This window comes from Apiospora kogelbergensis (genome assembly GCF_038363985.1).
Source record: "Apiospora kogelbergensis strain CBS 113332 chromosome Unknown utg000008l_segment0_segment0, whole genome shotgun sequence".
NCBI lineage: Eukaryota > Fungi > Ascomycota > Sordariomycetes > Amphisphaeriales > Apiosporaceae > Apiospora > Apiospora kogelbergensis.
The window spans coordinates 450,856-471,753 of NW_027117425.1; the positions used below are offsets into that span (position 1 = coordinate 450,856).

At 54.9% G+C, this 20,898-nt stretch overlaps 7 protein-coding genes across 7 annotated transcripts; 2 read left to right on the forward strand and 5 right to left on the reverse strand.

Annotated features, from left to right (window-relative positions):
* Positions 1 to 251: 251 nt before the first annotated feature.
* Positions 252 to 2,603, reverse strand: PG998_012079 (uncharacterized protein; the record flags this gene model as incomplete). The annotated part of the gene is made up of 1 exon (XM_066878895.1): positions 252 to 2,603. One exon carries the CDS (start codon positions 2,601 to 2,603, stop codon positions 252 to 254), a length of 2,352 nt encoding a protein of 783 aa, XP_066725279.1.
* Positions 2,604 to 3,432: 829 nt separating this feature from the next.
* Positions 3,433 to 3,829, reverse strand: PG998_012080 (uncharacterized protein; the record flags this gene model as incomplete). The annotated part of the gene is made up of 2 exons (XM_066878896.1): positions 3,433 to 3,676; positions 3,759 to 3,829. 2 exons carry the CDS (start codon positions 3,827 to 3,829, stop codon positions 3,433 to 3,435), a joined length of 315 nt encoding a protein of 104 aa, XP_066725280.1.
* Positions 3,830 to 4,742: 913 nt separating this feature from the next.
* Positions 4,743 to 6,391, reverse strand: PG998_012081 (uncharacterized protein; the record flags this gene model as incomplete). Its single annotated transcript, XM_066878897.1, has 2 exons — positions 4,743 to 5,240; positions 5,306 to 6,391. 2 exons carry the CDS (start codon positions 6,389 to 6,391, stop codon positions 4,743 to 4,745), a joined length of 1,584 nt encoding a protein of 527 aa, XP_066725281.1.
* Positions 6,392 to 9,935: 3,544 nt separating this feature from the next.
* On the forward strand, positions 9,936 to 13,718 carry PG998_012082 (uncharacterized protein; the record flags this gene model as incomplete). The annotated part of the gene is made up of 6 exons (XM_066878898.1): positions 9,936 to 10,000; positions 10,065 to 10,436; positions 11,532 to 11,700; positions 12,138 to 12,302; positions 12,364 to 12,464; positions 12,536 to 13,718. The coding sequence occupies 6 exons, from the start codon at positions 9,936 to 9,938 to the stop codon at positions 13,716 to 13,718; spliced, it is 2,055 nt and encodes a 684-aa protein (XP_066725282.1).
* A 368-nt stretch (positions 13,719 to 14,086) lies between these two features.
* Positions 14,087 to 16,987, reverse strand: PG998_012083 (uncharacterized protein; the record flags this gene model as incomplete). The annotated part of the gene is made up of 1 exon (XM_066878899.1): positions 14,087 to 16,987. The coding sequence occupies one exon, from the start codon at positions 16,985 to 16,987 to the stop codon at positions 14,087 to 14,089; it is 2,901 nt and encodes a 966-aa protein (XP_066725283.1).
* Positions 16,988 to 17,865: 878 nt separating this feature from the next.
* PG998_012084 (uncharacterized protein) lies at positions 17,866 to 18,726 on the forward strand (the record flags this gene model as incomplete). The annotated part of the gene is made up of 2 exons (XM_066878900.1): positions 17,866 to 18,485; positions 18,534 to 18,726. The coding sequence occupies 2 exons, from the start codon at positions 17,866 to 17,868 to the stop codon at positions 18,724 to 18,726; spliced, it is 813 nt and encodes a 270-aa protein (XP_066725284.1).
* A 1,157-nt stretch (positions 18,727 to 19,883) lies between these two features.
* PG998_012085 (uncharacterized protein) lies at positions 19,884 to 20,249 on the reverse strand (the record flags this gene model as incomplete). The annotated part of the gene is made up of 1 exon (XM_066878901.1): positions 19,884 to 20,249. One exon carries the CDS (start codon positions 20,247 to 20,249, stop codon positions 19,884 to 19,886), a length of 366 nt encoding a protein of 121 aa, XP_066725285.1.
* Positions 20,250 to 20,898: the final 649 nt, after the last annotated feature.

Sequence of the window (20,898 nt, forward strand, 5' to 3'; positions counted from 1 at the left end):
ATAATTCTCGCTATGTGGACTAACTACGTGGCCAGTCGCAACTATGGTATCAATATCACCCTCGGTTCCTTCCTCTCCGTGTAAATGCATCAGGTTTATCCATCCAGATCAGCAGTGTGTTCCGCGATGCTCTCTCGTTAACTCGTTACTTCGTACCTTCGTCCACTTCCGGGACTAATGAGTACTCATTGTTTTCTCTCTCTCTCTTCAGTAGGAGTCGGAACCAGCAGCGTAACTGCCTCCCCTTCTAATCACATACCTCCTCGTCGAGCTTGCCGGCTGAAGCGATTAGGCACACTTATTCCGCCTCGTACATTGTGGCTACTGCCCCTGCCAGCGCCGGCGTCGGTAGTCCAGGCAGGAGTAGTAGTAGTGGTAGGAGAAGACGAGGCAACCGTGGTCGATTGCGCTGCACCAACCCCTCTACTTCCGCCGCCGCGTCCAGCAGCACTCCCCCGATTACTCTCCGGAAAGAAGCTAACCCCCTGCAACCGAATCTCCGGCAGATACAGCGCGTTCGCCACCATCTCCGCGAGCTCGGGCCGGATCCCCACGCCCGGCTCGCAGCCCTTGGCCATGCGCAGCGCGAGGGCGTCGGCCTGCCCGAGTGCCCAGCGCGAGTACCCCTGCCGCATGCTGGCCTCGACGGTGCCGCGCAGCACGCCCGTGAAGCGCGCGGGCGTCGGGATCTGGTTCGCCGACAGGCCCATCTCGCGCAGGAACGCAGGGAAGTCGTCGACGGCGTGCAGGCGGCGGACCTCGGCCGCGAGACGGGCGGCGGCGCCCGGAGGCGGGGCGCCGTGGCGGTGGAAGAGGTCGTCGCGGACCTGGGCGAGGGACGTCGGCGAAGAGGCAGAGGGCCGCGCGGTGCGCCGGAACAGCTCCGAGAACATCAGCAGCCGGTACGACGTCCGCGAGCCCTGGAACGTGCGGTCGAGCCGGTAGGCGCTGACGGCGTCGGGCTCGAGGTAGGCGAGCTCGGGGAAGCTCTGGTGGCTGCCGCGGCCGTGGCGGCGGCCGGCCGGGTTGAGCAGCCAGACGACGTTGCGCGTGATGACTTCGGTGATGATGGCGCGGCGCAGCTCGTCGGTGACGGGGACGGAGCTGACCAGCAGCGCCACGAGCAGGTGGCCCAGGTTGGGGCAGTGCGTCTTGTCGCGTCGGCCCGCGAGGAAGGCCCGGATGAGACTGTCGGCTTCACGCACGATCTCCGGGTGCTCGGTCGCGAGACACACGAGCAGGTGGAACAGGTGGAAGTAGGACTCGATGGCCTTCTCGGACGCGTGCTCGAGCGAGCTGGCGGGGGCTGTGTCTCGCGACATGAATCGGATGTGACCATAGTCGCGCCCATACGACCTGCTTGCTTGCTTCTTCTGGCTGGGGCTCTCGGCGTCGACCAGGTTGAGCTTGACGACGATGTCGTTCATGAAGGAGTACAGGACCTGGGCGTGCGTAGGGTTGTTGAGCTTGACGTATCCCTGGAGCAGCGACAGCGACACCTGCGCGTTGGACCGGACCGCGACCCAGTGGCGCCGCGACAGCGGCAGCGGCAGCCAGCGCGTGAAGGGGATGTTCTGCACCGACATGCGCACGGGAAGGGCGAAGGCCTGCTGGGACAGCAGCTCAAATTCGGAGGCCAGCTCGCCGCGGTCGCTGGTGGAGACGCCCACGCCCAGCTTGACGCCCTCGTCGCGGTACGTCTTCTTGGTCACGAAGCACTGCAGCTCGCGCTGGCGGATCACGTCGTGTTCGGTGATGAGGGCGCTGACGCGCGGCCAGGCCCGGGCGAGGCTGGTCAGGTCCTCGAAGTCGTCGAGGGCTTCGAGCACCTGGAGCAGGAGCTCGTTGGGGAGGGTTTGAATGGCGCTAGGCCGTCCGTTTTCGGTAGTGTCCGTGTCCGTACCATTGGACGAGGGGGCTTGGTGGCGACGGCGCCGGCTACGGCGGCTCTCTCCAGGTGGTGCAATCTCCCTCTCCATGGCCCTCTCCCTCTCCATCCCCAACAGGCTCCATTTGTTAGGTGTAGCCACTGCAAGGGCGGAAGGCGCAACATCTTGGCGAACCTGCATCACTTCAGCGGCGTCACGGTATCTGCTAGCTCCATATTTGCTTGTCGGGATACCCTCGATCGCGAAGCCACATCGCTCACAGGCTGCGAACGGCTCTTCGTATGAGTTGCTCTGTTGATTCCGCCGAAACCTTTCAAGGTCGACGACGCCGCCCCCGTGCGCCTGCTCGATGCTGTCACTCCCAAAGAAGCTGAGCAGCTGGATGGCGATGCCCTTGAGAGTGTAGGCTGGGGTGAAGTAACGGTCGTCGTTGAGAATGGTGGCGCATATATAGTTACTGAATACATTGGGGTGATTCACGCTAGTGTCCATCTGGATGCGCGGCGGCCGCATGGGAAAATCCTGGAGCTGGGTCACTTGCAGATGCATTTGCGGCCATCCGGGCGGGGTCAGGACGAGACATAGCTGGTCCAGATCGTCACCGGCGTGGGCTTGAATGTTAGGGTATGGCTTTCGGGTCAACTCGTCAATATCGAGCAGCAGTCGCCGGCGCAGCTGCGTCGCACGTGGTGTGATGGATGAGGTCTCGGCCATCTTGCGTGCGTTGTCTGATGTGATGAGTTGCCTCTGTTAAAGAATGAGTGTGTGGTCTGTAAAAAGAGAAACGGCGGACAGAAAAGTGAAAGAAGGAAAGAAAGAAATGGAAAAAAATGACAGGGAAATGTTCAGAATATTTAGAGTGAGTGAGGCCGGTGTATGTGAATGGATGGGTTCCTGTGAATGCAGGAGCGCACGGATTGAACAGGGCATTTCTGTCTGAGGGGAGTGACTGGGTGATTACTTATAGAAGACCCCAAGCTTACTCTTCATTTGCCGTTGACTCACCTCGCCGTTTGATTGAAAGGCTGCCGTAGAAGGGGGATGCAAGTTGGTGGTCCTCAGGACTTTCAGCAGGCCGTGCTTCGGCGTGCCTAAACGGGCTCGCCGTAGTTGTCAATCCCACAGTTGCCTTGGTTTCGGCAAAGGATTCTTGGGCTCAGTTTCGGCGTGACGTAAATTATGAAAGAAAATGAGATTTTCCGAAATGACCAACGGCGCAGAGACGGCTTTGCTCAAAATTCAATGTTCCTGCCGAACTTGGTCAGCAAAGACGACAGTCCCAACCCCGATTGCGGACCCACCTTTCACCGAAGAGTCAGGCCTGACCGAAAAACAGACGCTCTGTTTCTCGGCGGAGAGGTCTTGATGATAGAGTACATTTATACAATTTGGTAGTCACATTAGTGCCTGCTTATACAGTCTGATAATTTGCCTTCCATCATTCATTACCTTCCCCTCTGAACCCCCACGTTTCCTTCATCTGTTTTGTGAACCCTTTCATTTTGCCGTTTGCTCTTTCTTGACATCTCTGCCACCCTCCACGTCACAAGTTCCCAATCTGATCCCACTCGTTATCCTGCAGCTCGCGCTCGAGGGGATCCCACTGCTTCCCCGACTTGTCGTGGGCATCGTGGGACGACGACCCGGTCGACGACTCGTACTGCTGCTGCTTCATCTTGGGCGACAGCTTGTCCCCGATCTCGGCCGCGAAGTTGCGCGACTTGGGCATGCCGTCCTGGTGGGCGTGGTGCTCGCCCGTGTCCCCCGTGTAGTGGTGGTGCTCGGTGCTGTAGCGGCACACTTGGCTCAGGGTGGCGGCTGTACCGAGGAAGAAGGAAAAGGGGCCAGTCAGTCAAATTGTCGACTTACTAGATACTGCTGGATTGATCCATCTCTGATGTGATCGCAAGGGCCATGGAAAAGGGATGACGTTGGGTCATTGTGTTATGCTGGTATACCAAATTGTATTTATTTACCTGTTGGCCTTGGCGCTCGGACGGCACTGCTCAAAGACCTCAGGGCGAAGAGTCGAGAGGCCATGGTGTTTGGTATCGGAGCAGAATAAAGCTAGATGATGAGTTTGGTTGAATAAATTGCTGGCAGTATTTTAATGGGTTTCCCTTTGCTGTCGACTTTGGTTGAGGGTGTTGAAGTAATCTCCTCAATCGTGAGGGGGGTTGCGGTTGACTTTATATACCCCTCCCCCGAAACGTCATATCAGATGCATCGTGAAGTCATCGTGAACCTACGAGCTTCGGATTCCCTCTTCACCCCAAACTTTATTTCGCTTGCTAAATATTGATCACGGGTCAGGGCATCGTTTCATAAAATGACCGCACCGAAGAACTTGTATAATTATCCGACCGCTCTTGTGCCGCACTTGTCTGGCAGTGGTTCTTTTCGAGGACTAATTAGCCCCCCTAGTTCCGGAGAGACCAAGTTAATGCTGATTGGATACCGGTGGCGCGGGTCAATACGCAGTATCATGACTCAGTCACGGGGGGGCATCGGCTGTGCCGCATCGGAAGGATTCGATCTGCACACCAGCAACCGACTTCCGGGTTAACTTCTGATTTTACAGAGCGTTAGATACGGCACGGTTGAGAACGAATATGTGAATAACACTACATATTCAATAACAAATCTATGGGTCTGACTAACTCAAGCCAATCCATCCAAAACGCCAGAACTATGCTCCTCGCAGGCTATGTAAGGATTATGGAAGCCAAAAAGAGATTTATCCCATAAGAAAGTTCCAAGATCCCGAAGGGGAAAGGCCTTTTTGGCAGTGTGCCAAGGGGCTCAGGGGATCGACCCGGCCCCCTCACTGTATGGCCCACCCAACCTCACTTTTCACCATTTCGAGTCCTCGGCAATGAACCGCTCCATGGTATCCAGCGCCGCATTCTGCAACCCCGCCACGTGCAGCTGATGCACCGCGGGCCACCTGTGCCGCAGCCGCTCCGCGATGCCCGCGGGGTCCAGCCCGCCGCCGCCGCGCCCGAGCAGCGTGTCGGCGACGTCGGCGGCGGCGCGCACGACGAGGTCGGCGCGCGGCCGGCACACGGCGTCGTACGCCTGCAGCGCGTAGTACGGCAGCGAGGCCTCGACGTCGCGCCCGCCCGGCGTGAACCCCCGCAGCCCCACGCCCGACGACGCCGAGTGGCCCAGCAGCGTCCCCAGCACCAGCGCCTGCTCCAGCGCCAGCCCCGCCGCCGCCCCGTCGTATGGGCCCGCGGCGTGCGCAGCCCCGCCCAGCACGCCGACGCGGCCGCGGTGGTACCGTGGGGTCGCCACGGGCTGCATCTGGACGATGCCGGCGATCTGGATCGTGTAGACGCTTTGGACGAGCTGCGTTTTGGTAAGCACTCTGGTCTATTCATGTGACGAGTTCGGGAGGGGTTATGATTACGTACCTTGACCATCCCTCGACAAGCAGGGGACCGGTTCTGCGCAAACGTGGCCTCGAACTCCTCGGTTGTGAACAGCTTCGCCCAGCTCGGCCCCGCCGCGGCGCTCGGATGAGAAGAGCCAGTGCGGCCGTTTGTGGAAGAGGGCGGTGGTAACATCGCCGACAGCGAGATCTGGACGTCGCGGCCGTGGTTGACGAAGTCGTGCTGCATGAAGATGCCGTCGCCGATCCAGCCCGCGCGGCACGGGTTCTGCGGGTCGAGGTAGGCGGCGCCGCCCATGGCCTGCTGGGCGCGCGCGAGCGGCACCTCGAGGGGGATGGTCCAGCTGCCCGCGGGCACGGGCTTGTGCGCTGGGTCTTCATCCGGTCCTGTGGCCCCGGACCCTTGGCCGGATATCGCGTAGGCGCGCGCCAGGCTGTGCGTCCCGTCGGCGCCTATGACAACGTCGTAGCGCCGCCGCGTCCCGTCCACGAACTCGAGGTACGCCGCGCCGCCGCCGACGTCCGTCTCAGCCGCTGCGCTGACGGCCACGATGGGCGTGTTGGTGTGCAGCTGGTACGGCGGCACGTCGACGAGCATCTCGTCCAGCAGGGCTTGGCGGCCCACGGTGCGACGGCCCGGGATGGGCAAGCCTGAGACGTCGACGGCGCGGTGCGGGGTGGTAGCGGTGCCGACGCAGAGCGCCACGGAGCTGTAGACGGCGCCGGCGCGGTCGAGACAGGCGTCCAGGCCCGGATCGATGGCGCGCAGGACCTCCTGATGGGCCTCGCTGAGGTCGAGGGCGGGGCCCTCGTCGCGGAACTGGGGGCGGGCGTCGTAGAGCTCCGCGGCGATGTGGGGGTAGCGCAGGAGGCCGCGCAGGAGGGCGGCGGCGCCGAGGCCGCCCCCGATAATGGCGACGCGCAGCACGTGCGACGTTGACGACGTGGATGAGGCGTGGTCCGACATGTTGTCGAAGTCGGACAGACCCAGGAAGGGCGAGGCGAAGGGGGAGAGGTGGTCGTCGTTGCTGTTACCGGCTTGCTGGCTGCTCCAAGGGTCGCTGGCGGGTGTCCATGCAGACGGTGACGATATCTGAGGGGATGCCATTGTGTCGAAGCTGGAGGGGTTTGTGTTCCCTCGCTAGGATGGACGTATTATATAATACCCGTCGGGGTGGTTCCCTCAGCCGAGTAGGGCTGTAGGTACTATACGAAGCTGAAAGAAAAACTTCTGCCTTCCGACGGCTCCTACCAAGAACGGGCCACTACTGATCCTTCGCTCCGGATTTGAACAATCTCGTGGCCTTGAATGGGTCGTGTGTTTCGTCTCACGCACCAGCGTGTGATGTAAGCCGTGGCTAGAGACGATGCGTATGTATTAGTCGAAAGGGGGAAGATGAGAACCGTTTAGGTAGTGTCGTGCTCGTCGGTGGAGATTGTCAAAGGGGGAATAGTAGTAAGTAGCAATAGTATACAGAGAAGCACGGGTTATGTCATAATTATGGAAGGAAGAACCCGGTCAAGTGGTTTCAGTCTCGAATCCCTCCAGGTAGAGAGATAAAGTTAATATACTAGATCCCGACTAGACAGAGCAGAGCCAAACCCCTAGATTGGCGGCGGGGGTGAGCGGACTCAATTCTGTAAAGTCTTGATAGCATGACATAGCAGAGGCTTGGCGTTGCTGCTTGGCATAAGGCTGATGGGGGTTTTGGCTGCTGCGCCGTCGGGAGCTGATTGGTAGATTTTACGCTGAGGGAGGGTCGCATTGTATGTCGCTGCTGCAGTAGCTGCCATGTGCACCGTTGCGGAGACACAAGCAAATACCGGAAACGGCTGACTTATCGAAATCGGGTTGGACTATTCCGCTTTCCTGCATCGTACTTTCGACTAGTTGGCCGTCTAGTAGGGGATGCAGAAGGGAACTTCCGTTATTGCGACTGGCGAGCTGGTAAGTGTGTTTGTTTATTGATCAGTCGGGGCCAGGAGCATGGGTCGGTGTCAACTCCGTAGCATGTGTGTGGCGAGTACAGTGAGAGCGAGTGCGAGGGCAACGTTCTTCAAAGTGTCCGTCCAAGCCTCGATGAGCCCATTCGCAGAAACCATGTCATCGTTTGTCGCCAATTGGCCCGGGTCGAAATGGGTTGCCGGTTGATAGGCCAGGCGCAAACCGTCATGCATGCCGGTACCATCCATTGTATGCATGCAGTCAGCGATGGCAACGACCCTTGCACCCTGTTCATGTCGGTCGAACCAATTCTATTTTCTCGCCGCAATCCGGCGGGCTCGGCAGCCTTGCAAATTGGCAGCTTGGCAGCTTGGCAGCAGGTGAATTAGCTAATTGCGCTGTGGTCGGGACGGAGCACTGGGGTGCGCTGGGGTGTCTTGGGGGCCAATTGGAAGGGCCAATGGAAATCAAAAGTACGACCTTGCATGAAGCTGAGACGGAAAGTCGGTGCCTGCCATTGGCCTGTGGCGCAATTGGCTCTTGCTCTCTTCTTCGATTCTTGGAAGGATCAACTTGTATGAGGATTACTAGACCTTACCACATGGCTGGAACCACGACAACGCAGGCACCGACATAACTCTAAAATAGATGGTGCTGATGCTGATGCTGATCATGATGATGATAATGAGAAAAATAACCTTAATTCTAGCCATTCAGGCTTTGGCGGTGTTGGTCTTCTTGTTGTGATGCCTTGATGCTCACTCATTTTGATTCCGATGGATGGCCAAAGCACTGAAGCACTGAGGCACTAAAGCTGCCCCGCTCCACAGCACAGTTCCACCCCTGGAATCCGGCTGATTAAACCGAGATAGCTAGCAGATGGATCGTACTTTTTGCATCGTAGGCAGCGACATTCTTTCCTTGTCTAATAACTTGGGCAAATTTCCCTGTCGAGCTGAAATTCTGAATTCTAAAATTCTAAAAGTAAACATCCTGGAACTCGGCCGCCTGGCAGGAATACTGATACTCCAGAGAGATCACGACTTACAGTAAGCTGAGCGGCTCTTATGTATTTTCTTGTCACAGAAAGATAGAGCACCTTGGCATACTCTCCATCTATTGCCCACTTCACCTCGAGTAATATTGGATACCATATGCTGGGCAACTTGAGAATATTCTGGCCACCTGTCCTGGCTTATTGGCTCGGTGTTAGCTCCAACTATCTCGACAGGCTCAATTGCGCCACGGTGCTGACAGCCCGACAAGTCGCCCCATCGCATCGGCAAATTCGCTATCGCCGTAAGTCGGGCATACCGTTTGGAAGTTCACCGATTAATTGACTGGTTCCTTGTTTTCGAGCTCACCATTTTGGACAGCAGCGGTGGGCTTGCTCTGCGACGACAGTATGAAAGTGGGAAATAACCAGGTGCACGAAAGCTTCCCAGCAGCCTGGACACTCGCAACGTCTACCAATTTTGGTATGAATTGTCAAGAAGACGCCGTGCGATAGTATGGCTATGCATGCGCACGCTTAAAGGTTTGGTGCCCTCCAAAGAGCTGGTGGTTGGGTAAGACAGACCGCAATACCTTGGCGGTTGAGGTCCGCGGCAATTGCTTAACACCGAAGTCCGCAAGAAGCACTGCTCGCTCGTATGCACTTATGACACTGGCAAGTCATCATCTTACCACGGGATTTGCATCTGCCATTTCGACTGGTTGCCACGTTTTTCACACATGGGCTGGTGCTGATAACATCCATCGTTGACAGGGTTATCGTCTGCTGAACCAGGAATGAATTGAGAATTAGCACCCGTGGTGCGTGGTGAGTTTAGTGGGGTTTGGGCGACGGGCCTCACTAGCAATGGCAAGCAAAGTTGGGGAAAAGGCCATTTCGGCTGCGGTTGCGGTAAAGGGGGATCACAACCTCGACAATTGGGCGGGATAAAAGAAAGATTGACGTCGAAAACGCATCGGGCTTCTTCTAGGTCGTGATCAGCACTACGTTGCATTGCATGAGCTGCTGGTGTACTGAAGGGAAGCGGTAAGCAAAGAGCAGCAAGTTAGGGTGATGACCTGACATCTAGACAGGAGACGCGGGGGGCCTTGGGGCCTCTTCTTTTTCATTTAGGCTCTTTCCACCTCACTGGGAGCTTGGTGCATTTCCTCGCGCCGCAACCCGCCTGTGTCTCGCGACGTGCTTAGCACAGGCTCTGACCATTCCCCCTATTCAGGCAAAATACTCATGCCAATGCCAATGTCAATGTCAAAGGCTTGAGCTCACCATGAGACGTCGCAGTTTCAGCAGTTTAAGCGTACTGATAGCTTCTATTCAACTTTTCTAATTTTCAGAGGTTTCGAGAACGGGCCGTATGGCGGCTGGGATGGATAACCGGCGAGTGGGCAAATGAACCCTCAATGATGATACAGCCGCATAAAAAGACTTGATGCGATCATGCACTCGAGACATGAGCCGGGCGATTTTTGACAGCAATACCATGCTGTATTTGTGATGGTTGGATTCGGCTTCGACTTAGGTATATAAACTGATGAGCATTGATTCTCCAAACTTCATATTCGCCATATCCATTGTCCTTCCACCCATTACACATTCATCACACAGTTTTACCTTCTTGGCTGGTCCATACATCTTTTTGTATATACGTTCACTTTCTTCCATACTTCAATCCTTACTCCCGCTATCAACAAAATGAAGTTCTTCCAAGTCCTCGCCCTTGCCGTCGCCGCCTCGGCTATCGCCATTGAACCTCGCCAGTAAGTCATCCCAATCTCTGACCGAATTTTTGTTAGTACTGACATCGACATGGCGCGTACCTAGCCACAAGGGCGTGACCCAGGGCAACAACGGTGCCAACCCAGCGGCGGGCGGCCAGGGCGGCGCGGCCCAGAACGGCGGAGCTGTCCAGGGCGGAGCTGCTCAGGGGGGCCAGGGAGGGGGCGCCCAAAACAACGGCGGAGTAATTCAGGGTGGCCAGGCAGGGGGTGTTCCTCAGCTCGGTCAGGGCGGGGCCGCCCAGAACAACAACGGGGCTGCCCAGAACGGCCAGGCTGGCGGTGCGGCGCCGAACGGTCAGGGAGGAGGTGCGGCGCAGAACAACAACGGAGGCGCCCAGAACGGCGGCGGGGCACCGCAGATCGGCCAGGGGAGGGGGTTTCGCCCAGAACAACGGCGCTGCCCAGGGCGGCCAGGGTGCAGCTCCCCAGGGCGGCAACAACGGGGCTGCTCAGAACAATTAAGGACATATGCCAGAGACATCCGGATAGGGCTTCGGCAACTACAGCTCCCTCAACACCACAGCAGCAAGTCGGGGTGCAACTTGCTATGTCTTGATCGCCGGAGTCTCGCTCTAGTTCTTCTGTGTAGTATTACTGGAATATAGCCCACCTGTAAGACGCGCTTGTTTAAGGGTTGTTCAGGATAGGTGTGCTTCGTTTGGGGCTGGTGAGGAGGAAAGGACACGGAAATCTGTATATACAAGCCAATCCGGTTTAGTCGTTCATTAGATCGCGGAGACCAGTAACCACGACCTTCAAGCCACATCAGAACTTGTCGAGAACAGAACTGACCCAAGCCAGACCAGTGCGGTGCAGGAGTACAGAAAGCCTATCGGATACATCCAGGGCGTCCAGTGGTGGCATGGCTTGGTGTTAATCTGTTGATGATACGCTCTAGAAAAAACCTGTTTGAAAGGGCTGCATGTCGCAAGCGGCTAACCGCCGTCCAATACTTGCCACGGCAAGCAGAATTAGCCCGCGGCAACTGTGAACTAGCCCACGGCAAGTACTAGTCCACTCCATGGTGAGACAATCCCTGGTGAGGGTGTGCTAGGGCGTCGAGCTGTAACATACCGCGTACTGCCCATCGCCTGCAAGGATCGTACACGGCGGCTGATAAGGTTGAAAGCAAGGATTAACGAGATTTTGTCTGACCGATTGTTTCAGTTGCCGACCTCTTATGGCGTCAATCGCAGCAGTCGATGGATGTAGGTCTAGACAGCCAAAACACATAGCCGCGCCGCCACTCGGTGGCTGAAAAGATCAGAGGGCTGGCGCTTACCGAGCCTGCTTCTCCTTGCTGATCCGTTTTCTTCTGCATCGTTCCGTGAAAGATCTCACCCTACACTACAGCGACTATGAGGTGCCCGCGAGTAATATTGAGGTTTGTTGGACGGTTGCACATCTGAGACAGTGTATTGTATTGTTGGGGTGCGAGATAGGCATGGAGTGAGTAGAGTTAGAATTAAAAAGATTTCCACTGGCATGAGCTATACAGCACTTTACCAAGGCTCGCAGATGGCAGAGATACTCGATACATTGGTGAGCAGGCAGGCAAGTCATGGCATGGAACCTCGGAGCCTGATGCGCTCCTCACTGTGGCGCCATTCGTGGTGAGTGAAGCTCTCGCGCCCAGCGAATCAGCACTCGGCTTCGAATCTCGCCAAGGTAGCCTACATGTATGTAGGTTTTCAGCTGGGTAAGCCCTCCCAATGAAATGAATTTCGAGCCTACACAAATTTGCTTATTTTCCCTCTGAATAATTGACCCCTTTGAATAAAGGGGAAGAACTAATGCAAGGCCCCTAATTAGTCTAGAATGTTCAGCATTTTCCTACGTCCAGCCGTAATGCAAAGAACGCAACTAAAAATAGTTACAAAGTTAGGTCATGTCTATCAGTATAGGCAAGAATGTAACTCGAACAGAGTCTCTGAGGATGTCGTCTATATATATAAGGCCGGACATCTTCAATTTAACCAGCTTTGTATCGACTCAACCCCCGGCCATCCACATCTTCACCAGCTATCTTAACCTCGCTATTATCCTCTGAAATCGCATCGATATGGGCCAATTATCATCGTCCATAGTGAAACAATGCAGCAAACTAGATTCCAAGATCCCGGAAGCAGAGCAGGTAGCCAACAGCACATTGCGGTGCAATATCACTTTTTCCCAGGAGCACGTGCATTTTGGCCAGCTCGGTTGTGGTAGTTATGATATCAACGGTACCGGGAAGGACTGCACGCTGCTGCGTGGTGACCCTGACATCGCCGGCAAAGGTGTGAGTACATGCTAGCAACTTTCTACTTATAAGTCTTTCAGCTAATTTGCAATTGAAAAAGATCATTGTTTCTTTCTTTCTCCCCAGCGCTCTCGTCATTTCCTTTGGCATACTGTTCGCCATTCTGTTTTCCATTCAAAGATGTTTCGTCAACAGAAGGATGTACGTTGAGTCCCAATTATTCGACATTGGTGGGACAACATCGCAGGAGCAGCACTGCGAAACTAACACAGACGAAATTACTATAGCAGTCACCCTGAGGCGATCAGCAAATTGCGCAAGGAGTGCCATAACTGGGCCGACGGCTTGATCCTTGCAATTACGGACGCGCAACTGTTTCTGATCTTGGCCTTCGGTGTCGCATGGCATGCCGCAGCCAAGTGCGATATCTCGACATACCACTGCCTCATCGCCATACGGATGGCCTTGACGGGGATAGCGACCGCGACACTCGCCGGCTTCATAACCAAGGGCTACTATACTCACAGGCTTACAACATTGGCCCGCCTCGGGATCCTGGGATATTGCATCTGGAGCCTTTTCTTCTTGTGGATGAGCTTGATAAATGACAACATCGACACGACGGTTTTCGGACTCTTACCCAAAAGGGAACAGAGAGACAGCGTGCTCGTTCTTCCAGCCTATTGCCATCTGGACAACACTATGCAACCCTTTCGAAATCTCACGCTGGAGCAGCAGAATCTCGTTAACATCAAACACGGAAGAGACTCGAGCTTTCCAATCTTTGTCTGTGGGTTGACGGTCCTGTGGTGTATCTTGGCATTCCCTGTTGTCTGGAACATGATTGCCTGCCTGCTTGGGCCGATCTGTGGGCATTGGAATATGCTTCGGAACCCAAGCGACATCACATTTTTCAAGTTGAGCGCTTGGGCGTTCTGTATGGCCGTTTGCACCAGAAACTTAATCTCCGTCCTGACTCTCCGCGATTGGATTGACCGCTCCCAGTGGCTCCATCGCGAAGCTCCGGGGCAGAACATCGAGAACAACATCAACACGATCGGGCAGATGGCACCGCTGATTGCCCTCGGCGCTACCGTGTTCACTCTCTCGGATAAACTGTCCCGCCTCGTGAGGAAGCTGGTCTTCTGTTACTCGCCAAAGCTCTTTCCAGAAAGAGAGTGTTGTGTGGACTGCGGCGACTGCCAGAAGTGTTGCACTGACTGTGCTGCCTGCAAAAGGTGTTACGGTGGCGGAAATGGCAACAGAATCTTCAGCGCCAACGGTTGGGCCAACTATAGCCAGGACAGCGAAGGACGTTTGGTAGGCCAGGGCAGGTTTCACAATCAAGGCGTTGGATATTATACTTCGACGCCCTACGCATCGTATGAGGTGATTAGTCCAACCCATGGGATTATTCCGACGTACCAGCGCCAGAGAAATATGGGGAACTATTAGTAAGTTGTGTATTCTCTATCTCGAGAAGCTGTAAGGGTGAGCTTATCAGCATCGAACGTTGCGTTTTGGAACGACGGGGGCAATTTGGAACTAAGAACACATGGAATTGTATACTAGTTTACTTTAGAACACTTGTTTTCACATTCACACATCAGAAATTCGCAAGTGCCCTGTCAACTAAGGAAAAGGTTTAGGATCAGGATGTGCAACATCGCTTTTTCGACTACATATAGGTAGTTCTATCACTAGTATTTACCCATCGAGCTTCCAATAGGTTTCTAGTCATAAAGAAATAATTATAAGGCTTCTATTGAGTGTGCTATGGGTATCTCTTCTCAAGCAAATTATAAACCAAGAAACGGCGATCGTCAGCTGCCCGCCGCCCAAAACGCCCGCGTCAGCCGCCTCGTCAAGCTAAGCTCTTCCTGGAGCCGGCGGCGGATCCCGGCGAGCTCAGCGATGCCCTCAGCGCCAAAGTAGGGCCGAAACAGGACCCCGAAGTTGGCCTTGCAGAGGACGGACTCGGCGTGCGGCGCGAGCGGGATGCTGAACCCGTGCTCGAACAGGGCGCGCGTGACCTCGAACACGTTGCGGTTCGACAGGTAGGCGCGCTCGCCGCTGCCCGCGGCCTGGGCCAGCTCCAGGACCGTCTTGGCGTCCCAGCGGCGTGCCTGCCGGAACCGCTCGAGGAAGGCGAGGCCCAGCTTGCGGTCCGTCGCGTCGCAGCCCAGCGCCAGCAGCGTCCGCACCGCCGAGGGCCGGATCGGCGCCGGCGACAGCGCGCTGCCGCTGGCTTGGTTGAAGGAGCCGTGGTGCTCCTTGGCGAGCTGCAGCGGCGTCGTGGCGTTCCCGGCGGAGCGGGGCAGGGCCAGGATGCCGCGCGGCTCGAGGGCGAGTCGGAGCGCGAGCGTCCCGTAGTCCAACTGGTCTTTTGCCCGTCCTGGGTCTGATATCCAGTTGCGGCGCAGGTAGCTCTCCAGATTTAAGTAGGATGCCCAGGGAATCAGGAGGATTTCGGGAGGGTAGTTAGTGAAATAGCCTGTGAGGCCGAGGGGGACGATTAACAATGGCCAGTCCTGGTCGCAGTAGGTTACCATGGTCTCGAAAAAGCTTTCGATGGTCTGGTCGTCGATGGACGACTCGTTTTTCATCACGTGTGACCAGAACTGATACAGGGCGTGGCTCATCTTGTAATCATTCTGCTGTCGTGATTTGTGCACCTGTACTCTCACCTCATCTGATAGGCCCTCCCTTTCCTTCAATGAGGGGTAAAAGAAAAGGGTGATGGGAAACGTTTTGAAAAGCCAGAGGAAACAGTTCGCTATGGATCCCTCGGGCGAGAAGCCCTCACCGGCCTTCTCTACCAGAGTTCCGTAATAGTTGTCCCGAAAGAAATCGCGTACAGTCCGATGAAGTAAGCTGATATGAAAATGATGAAGCGAAGCCGGGTGAAAGGACTCGTTTCGCCGCGGTTGTAGAAGGTCCTTGCACCTGTCGTCGAGCCGCGTCATCGCGGTCCGCTGGTACTCGGCTACGTTCTCGGGCAAGCACTCGAGCCACTTGGGATCCCGCGCCAGCAGGCGCTGTCTGGCGGCATAGGTCGGGTGCTGAACTTCAACTTCGAGGCAGGTGTACGCCATGAGGGGTAAAGGGTCCTCGTTGCGCTCTTCGAGGTGAAGGGCCACTAGGAATAGTCTGGCGGTTTGTTGTCGGTATATAGCGTCGATCCTGTCAAAGATCCTTTGGAAATAGTCCTCTAGCGTACGTGGTAGCTCGTTCACCCTTCGCTGCAAGTGGTCGAAGGGCTCTTGGGATGTTATATCCCTCAAGAGGTTTCGAATAACCAGGAAGACCCAGAGGAAGACTCCTCGCGCCTGGTCTGATATCTGAGTGATGATGTAATTGCATCTGGGATCCATTTCCATAGTGCGCTGAAACGAGTTGTTCGATAGGAGCTCGAACTTGGTGTACTCAAGGATGTCTGTTTTGGTAAGGTACTCGAGGGTAAGTCCAGGACATTTTGCATACGCTTCTCGAAAGCGGTTCCACGGCCGGCTCGATAGGCAAATCTTGATGTTGGAAGAGTGCAGAAGGTCAGATATCGTGGAAATTATATCGGTTTCATGTCCTTCGTACTCATCCAGGCCGTCAATGAAGAAGCAGTATTTCGTATGGTCTCCTGCAAGAGTGGAAGCTGTTTTGAACGCCTCTCGCAGTTCTGCCACCGTCCAGGGCTCATTGCGTGACCGGCTGGAGAAAAGTGCAGTTGCCAGCGATGTGTCGGCGCGGACCAACTGAAATAGCAGACTCTGCAAAAGACCTAACTGTGACTTTTGCATTCGTGTGCCGAGGGCCCAAAAGAAAAAGCTCGCTGTCACCAACTTTCTCCCTTTCGCCCACTCTCTAAGCAAAGCCTTCGTGGACGTGTGTTCATATAGATATTTCATTAACGTGGATTTGCCACTTCCAGCCAGTCCATGGACCCAAAAGAAGCCGCTTCCACTTTCAAGCCAATGCGCAAACTCGGTGTGTTTGCGATCAAAGGCCCATTTGAAAGTGACTTGATGAGCAAGATCGATGTCCGAGTATCGCTGCTTGATGTCCTGGAAAACCAAGGTGTCCATATGGCTCTGGTAGTACTGCCTGGTCCGTATCTCCTCGGCGAACATCTTCACCAAGTCACCCACCAGTGCCTCGGTCCGGAGCTGGGCCTTAAGAGTCTGGGCGGCCTTCTCCAGCACGTGCCCCTGCGTAAAATCCAGGATCCCGGCCTTGACGTCGACGCGCTCGACGGCCGCCATGACGCGCGACCACGTCTCGTCGTCCTCGGTGCCTGCCTCCTGCCGCAGAACCTTCTGCAGCTTCGTGCGGAGTCGGCCGTCCACCCGATTGAGGCGCGTGACCAGCTCCTGTATCTCGTTTCTCTTCCGATGGTTGTAGATGGCGATGCGCATGCTGTCCAACGTCCGTGACTTTGTTCCATCTTTCTTGGAGAGCTTGGCCGCCAGCACGTCCAGCTCGGCGGCTATCGAGTTGCATTCCTCCGAGTACTTGCAGATGGCCAATTCATCGTCCGAAAGCGCCCCGTGGGGTAACTTGGCCACCTCTTCGCCCGTCTGTTTGATGTCTTCTAGAAGCAGCCTGATCTCTCGCGTCTGGAAGTTTTCCGCGCATTGATACACATCTCGGGCGCTGGATGCGATTTTGATTCCAGTCTCGACGAACTGGAAGATGTTGGCCACAAGCCCAAGGAGCGCAAGCTCGGCCATTTCAACGAACTGCCAATCCCGTGGATGGAAAGTCACGATTGATTGCCGGTATCTGCCTCCTACCTCTTGGATAAACTTCCCGAGCCTTGTACCCCTTCACGCATGCGGGCGGGGGCTGTGCATCACGTGTTTTCTTTGGCCCCCAAAGAGAAGGGTTTTCAGCATCCGTGTCAGCTTTCACAGCCTGCTGGTGTGGTTATGTATTGGCTCAGGATTTGCACGTCAGGCTGTCAGCCAGATGAACTATGTGGTAGCATACATATGGTCAATGCAAGTTAAATAGGCACTGACTCATCAAAAGCGGCAAGGGCACGCGTAGCACTCATTCAAATTTCGAACGTGTCAACATAGTGATCGAACATCTCGCCAAGCCCTCTGCTTACGCCAAGCGTTTTTAGTGACCCCAAGCCATGCACTCAGCCTGCACCGACCCATTGGAGCAGAAGCAATGAAAAGTCCACTTGAAGCAGGGCAGTGTCGACATTGCCCAGCGAACCCCGAACTTCGGGGCTTGTTTGCGGTGTTCTGCGAAGCCTCCTGCCGACGTGAGGCTACTTACGCTCATATTCCCATTCATGAGCGAGGAGATACTTTACGAAACACGGGTTAGTCGGTACATTCGACATCTGGCTGGGTACTAGGGGCCTGGTAGTGAACTCTCCTACATGAACTCGAAATGATGGACGAACTCCATGAGTACGAAAAGATTGTTAACTACTTTGCCAAAAACACGCAACACAACAACGGTACGCGGGTTCGTTTCTGTTGGGCTCAGGCTTTGACATTGAACCGAGGAGAAAAAGAAAGAACGACAACAGTACGTCTAGCAGACATGACTTGGCCTGCCTGGGACTTCTTCATTCTGAGCCTGGTAACGAATGCGCGTTGCTTGTTTGCTTCCAATTGGAAACCCTGTAGACCACCTGACCACCCATCGCTGCGTCTTCAATCCCGGGCAGCTGGGATTGCAATCATTCGTTGTAATCAAACCGCTCGAACTTGACTGTGAAGAACCCGTTCTTAGCCGTATAACCCTCCTCGTAGGTTCTCCACTCCCAATCCTTATCATAGCCAGCCTGGGCGATGGTGTGGGTTGGCTTCAAGAAGCCCCCGACGTCTTCAATTCCATGGATCGCCGTGAAGATGCGGTAGTGCTGGTGGCCCTGGCTGTCGATGCCGGCACTCTCAAACATCCACATCGAGGAGAGCTGGTTCTTGCCGAGAATCACGTCGTTGTTGGACTTGTCGCCAGCCAGCCAGTCCGAGCCCCGCCAGTCCGTTCCGCCGGGGTAGCGGATGCCGAACACGATGCTGGAAGGCTTGCCTTTGTCGAGCATGGTGTTGTCGAAGTGGAGGTGCAGGCCGTTGTGCCACTTGGGATTGAAGACGACCTTCTTCTTGTTGTTCTCGTGGTCGAGCTTGCGGTTGCTGTCGGCAGTGTTGGCTGCCTTGATGTAGTATCGTTTCTTCCAGACGACGGGGCGGCCAGTCATGTCCCGTAGGTCTGAGAAGGCCACAAGGTTTCTAGAGGCTGCGGGAACGGCAGACACGTCGCCGTTGTCCTGAATGCGACTCATCTTCACATTGTCGGCCTTGTAATCGAAAGGCTGCGTGATGAACTCCATCATCTTCGCGTCAAATTCATCCGAGACCTTTGGCCAAGGAGACCCCTCATCAGTGTGGATTTGAACTGGGCTGCCACTATCGGTGACATCGAAGACACCGTTTCCAGTGACTAGTCTCTTACCAACTGAAGACATGACGGATCTTCTTGAGTGGAGTAAAGTCTAAGGAGGATGCAGCGTGGCTCGGAACAGATTGACTGGAGTGCAGTTTTGAAACGGTAGGGGTGGCTTGTTGTCGAGTGAGGAATAATTCGCTTCACAGTACTAGCATAGCAAGAGGTCATTATATACGTCTTTTCGACTGTGTCGCGGGACAAGAACACTAGGCTCTCATCGGATATCATATATGGGAGCTCCACGCTTGGGGGTTCCGAATGCATCCAGAATAAGTGATGACGACGCATTCGAGAGTCAGTGCAAGGTAGCACAGCCACACAAGATGACTTATGTGTCACAGGGAGTTCAATTGTCACGGGTGTCTCGGGGAAACCAGAAATGTATTGACGGGCCCCTTTCCCAGCCATTTGTTGTCGCACGCTACCGAGTTTTTGGTTCCTATTACTTGGCAAGAACGTTACTCTCGCGTCACCTATGCACATCTACCTAGGTTCGTGGTGCCCTTATTTCAAGATCTCTGATCTCACGCGGCGAGTCGCATAACCGAATTGTACAACGGGTAGCAGCGAATTGGATAATCACATCTCGGCTACGCGGCACATGGACTAATCGTATTGATTCGAGCTGCCCGGGCATCATGACAAGCTCCTCATACGCGGAACTCAGGAGTGCCTTTTCGATTTCGGTTAGGCCTGAGATGACCAGACTAAGCCATCGGATCAACCATTATTATACAATATATTTGTATAGTTTCGCTGAACTTAAATACGGGAATGGTGAGCTTCGATACATTATGGCTGTGCTGAATATGGGCGCATACCGACCCATACACTCACACAAACTGCCTAAAGACAGGACAGCCCACCTCCCACCTGTTTTCCTAGATTAACATCCACCTAATCTCCTCACATTCATGGCTCCACTTCAGAAAGACGGCATCTTGGCTAGCTCGTGGTCGTGCGCATCGATAGTTGGCCGAAGGATAGCGAGGCCTTTACCCGGGCTATAGCTCGTGACAGGGAGGGCTGATTGTCATTGACTTAGCAGGATTACGGAAACACATCAAAAGCATGAAATTCTTTCCATGACTCACAAACGGTTCTTTCTTTTCTTCTTGTCGTAGCCGGCCGGTATCTTCTGCTCGCAAGAGCCCCTCACTGTCCACCGGCTGCGGGCTCGACTTCCTCAATCACCGACTCCCCCGATGAGCAATCACCGCTAGTCCACTGCCACTTCTCACGCAGCTGCAACCGCCCATCTGGAAGACGCACGGGTGTGGAACGGCATTGTCCGGTCATCAGCTCCCCCTGCAGGTTGACGTGGTGGTACCGCATGTCCAGGGTCTGGTCGTCGTCATCACGCACCGTGCCGATCAAGGAGCCCCGGGCCACGCTGCCGCCGAAGTACTCGGCCCAGACAATGCGGCCTTGCTGGTGATAATGGAAACGGGTCTCGCTGTCGACTTCGCCGTTGGCGGTGTTGGTCACGGGGCGGAAGATTTTGTTGTCGTAGAAGCCCATGGTGACGGTAGGCACTTTGAACGGACCTAGCAGTACGACAGTCGCTTTGAAAGTTGAGTGGCTTGAAAGCAATCGGCTTTGTGACTCCAAAACGTATTTATAGGAATCAATAAGCTATCCTTATCCACCTTATAGGCTAAGTCGCTCCGATTTCGGCTATTACTTAGCCTAATAGATAATTGATACTCTACCTATCACGCTCTACTAATCGCTTTCCTTTAGTTTACTTAGCTTTGACTTATTTCTCTATATAAATCATTCTATACCTTCCACATTTCGCATCTCAAGTCAGTTTAATATCAAAGGGGACTTTTCTACTTCGTGTTATACGTGATATAGCTAAGCCGGGTATTATAGTGGCCCAACCGGGCGTCCGCACCCTTGTCATCCAAGTAAATTGGGGAATGGTTTCTGCTTGGCTAACCGAAAAAAGCTATAAATCGAACTCAAGCGATTTAAGTAGGAAAATAAACTTTCCCAATGTCACTGAGGTGGGGGAGTCAGTGAGGGGGGGTCTGGTCTGATCTTAGCTAAATCTCCGCCATAGCCCACACCAAGGCGCAGAAAGACAAGGTCCGCAAGAGCGGCTTGTCGCTGCAAAACAAGACAAAAGAACTCGGGCGGTACTATACTGCGGCGTCTTCAGCGC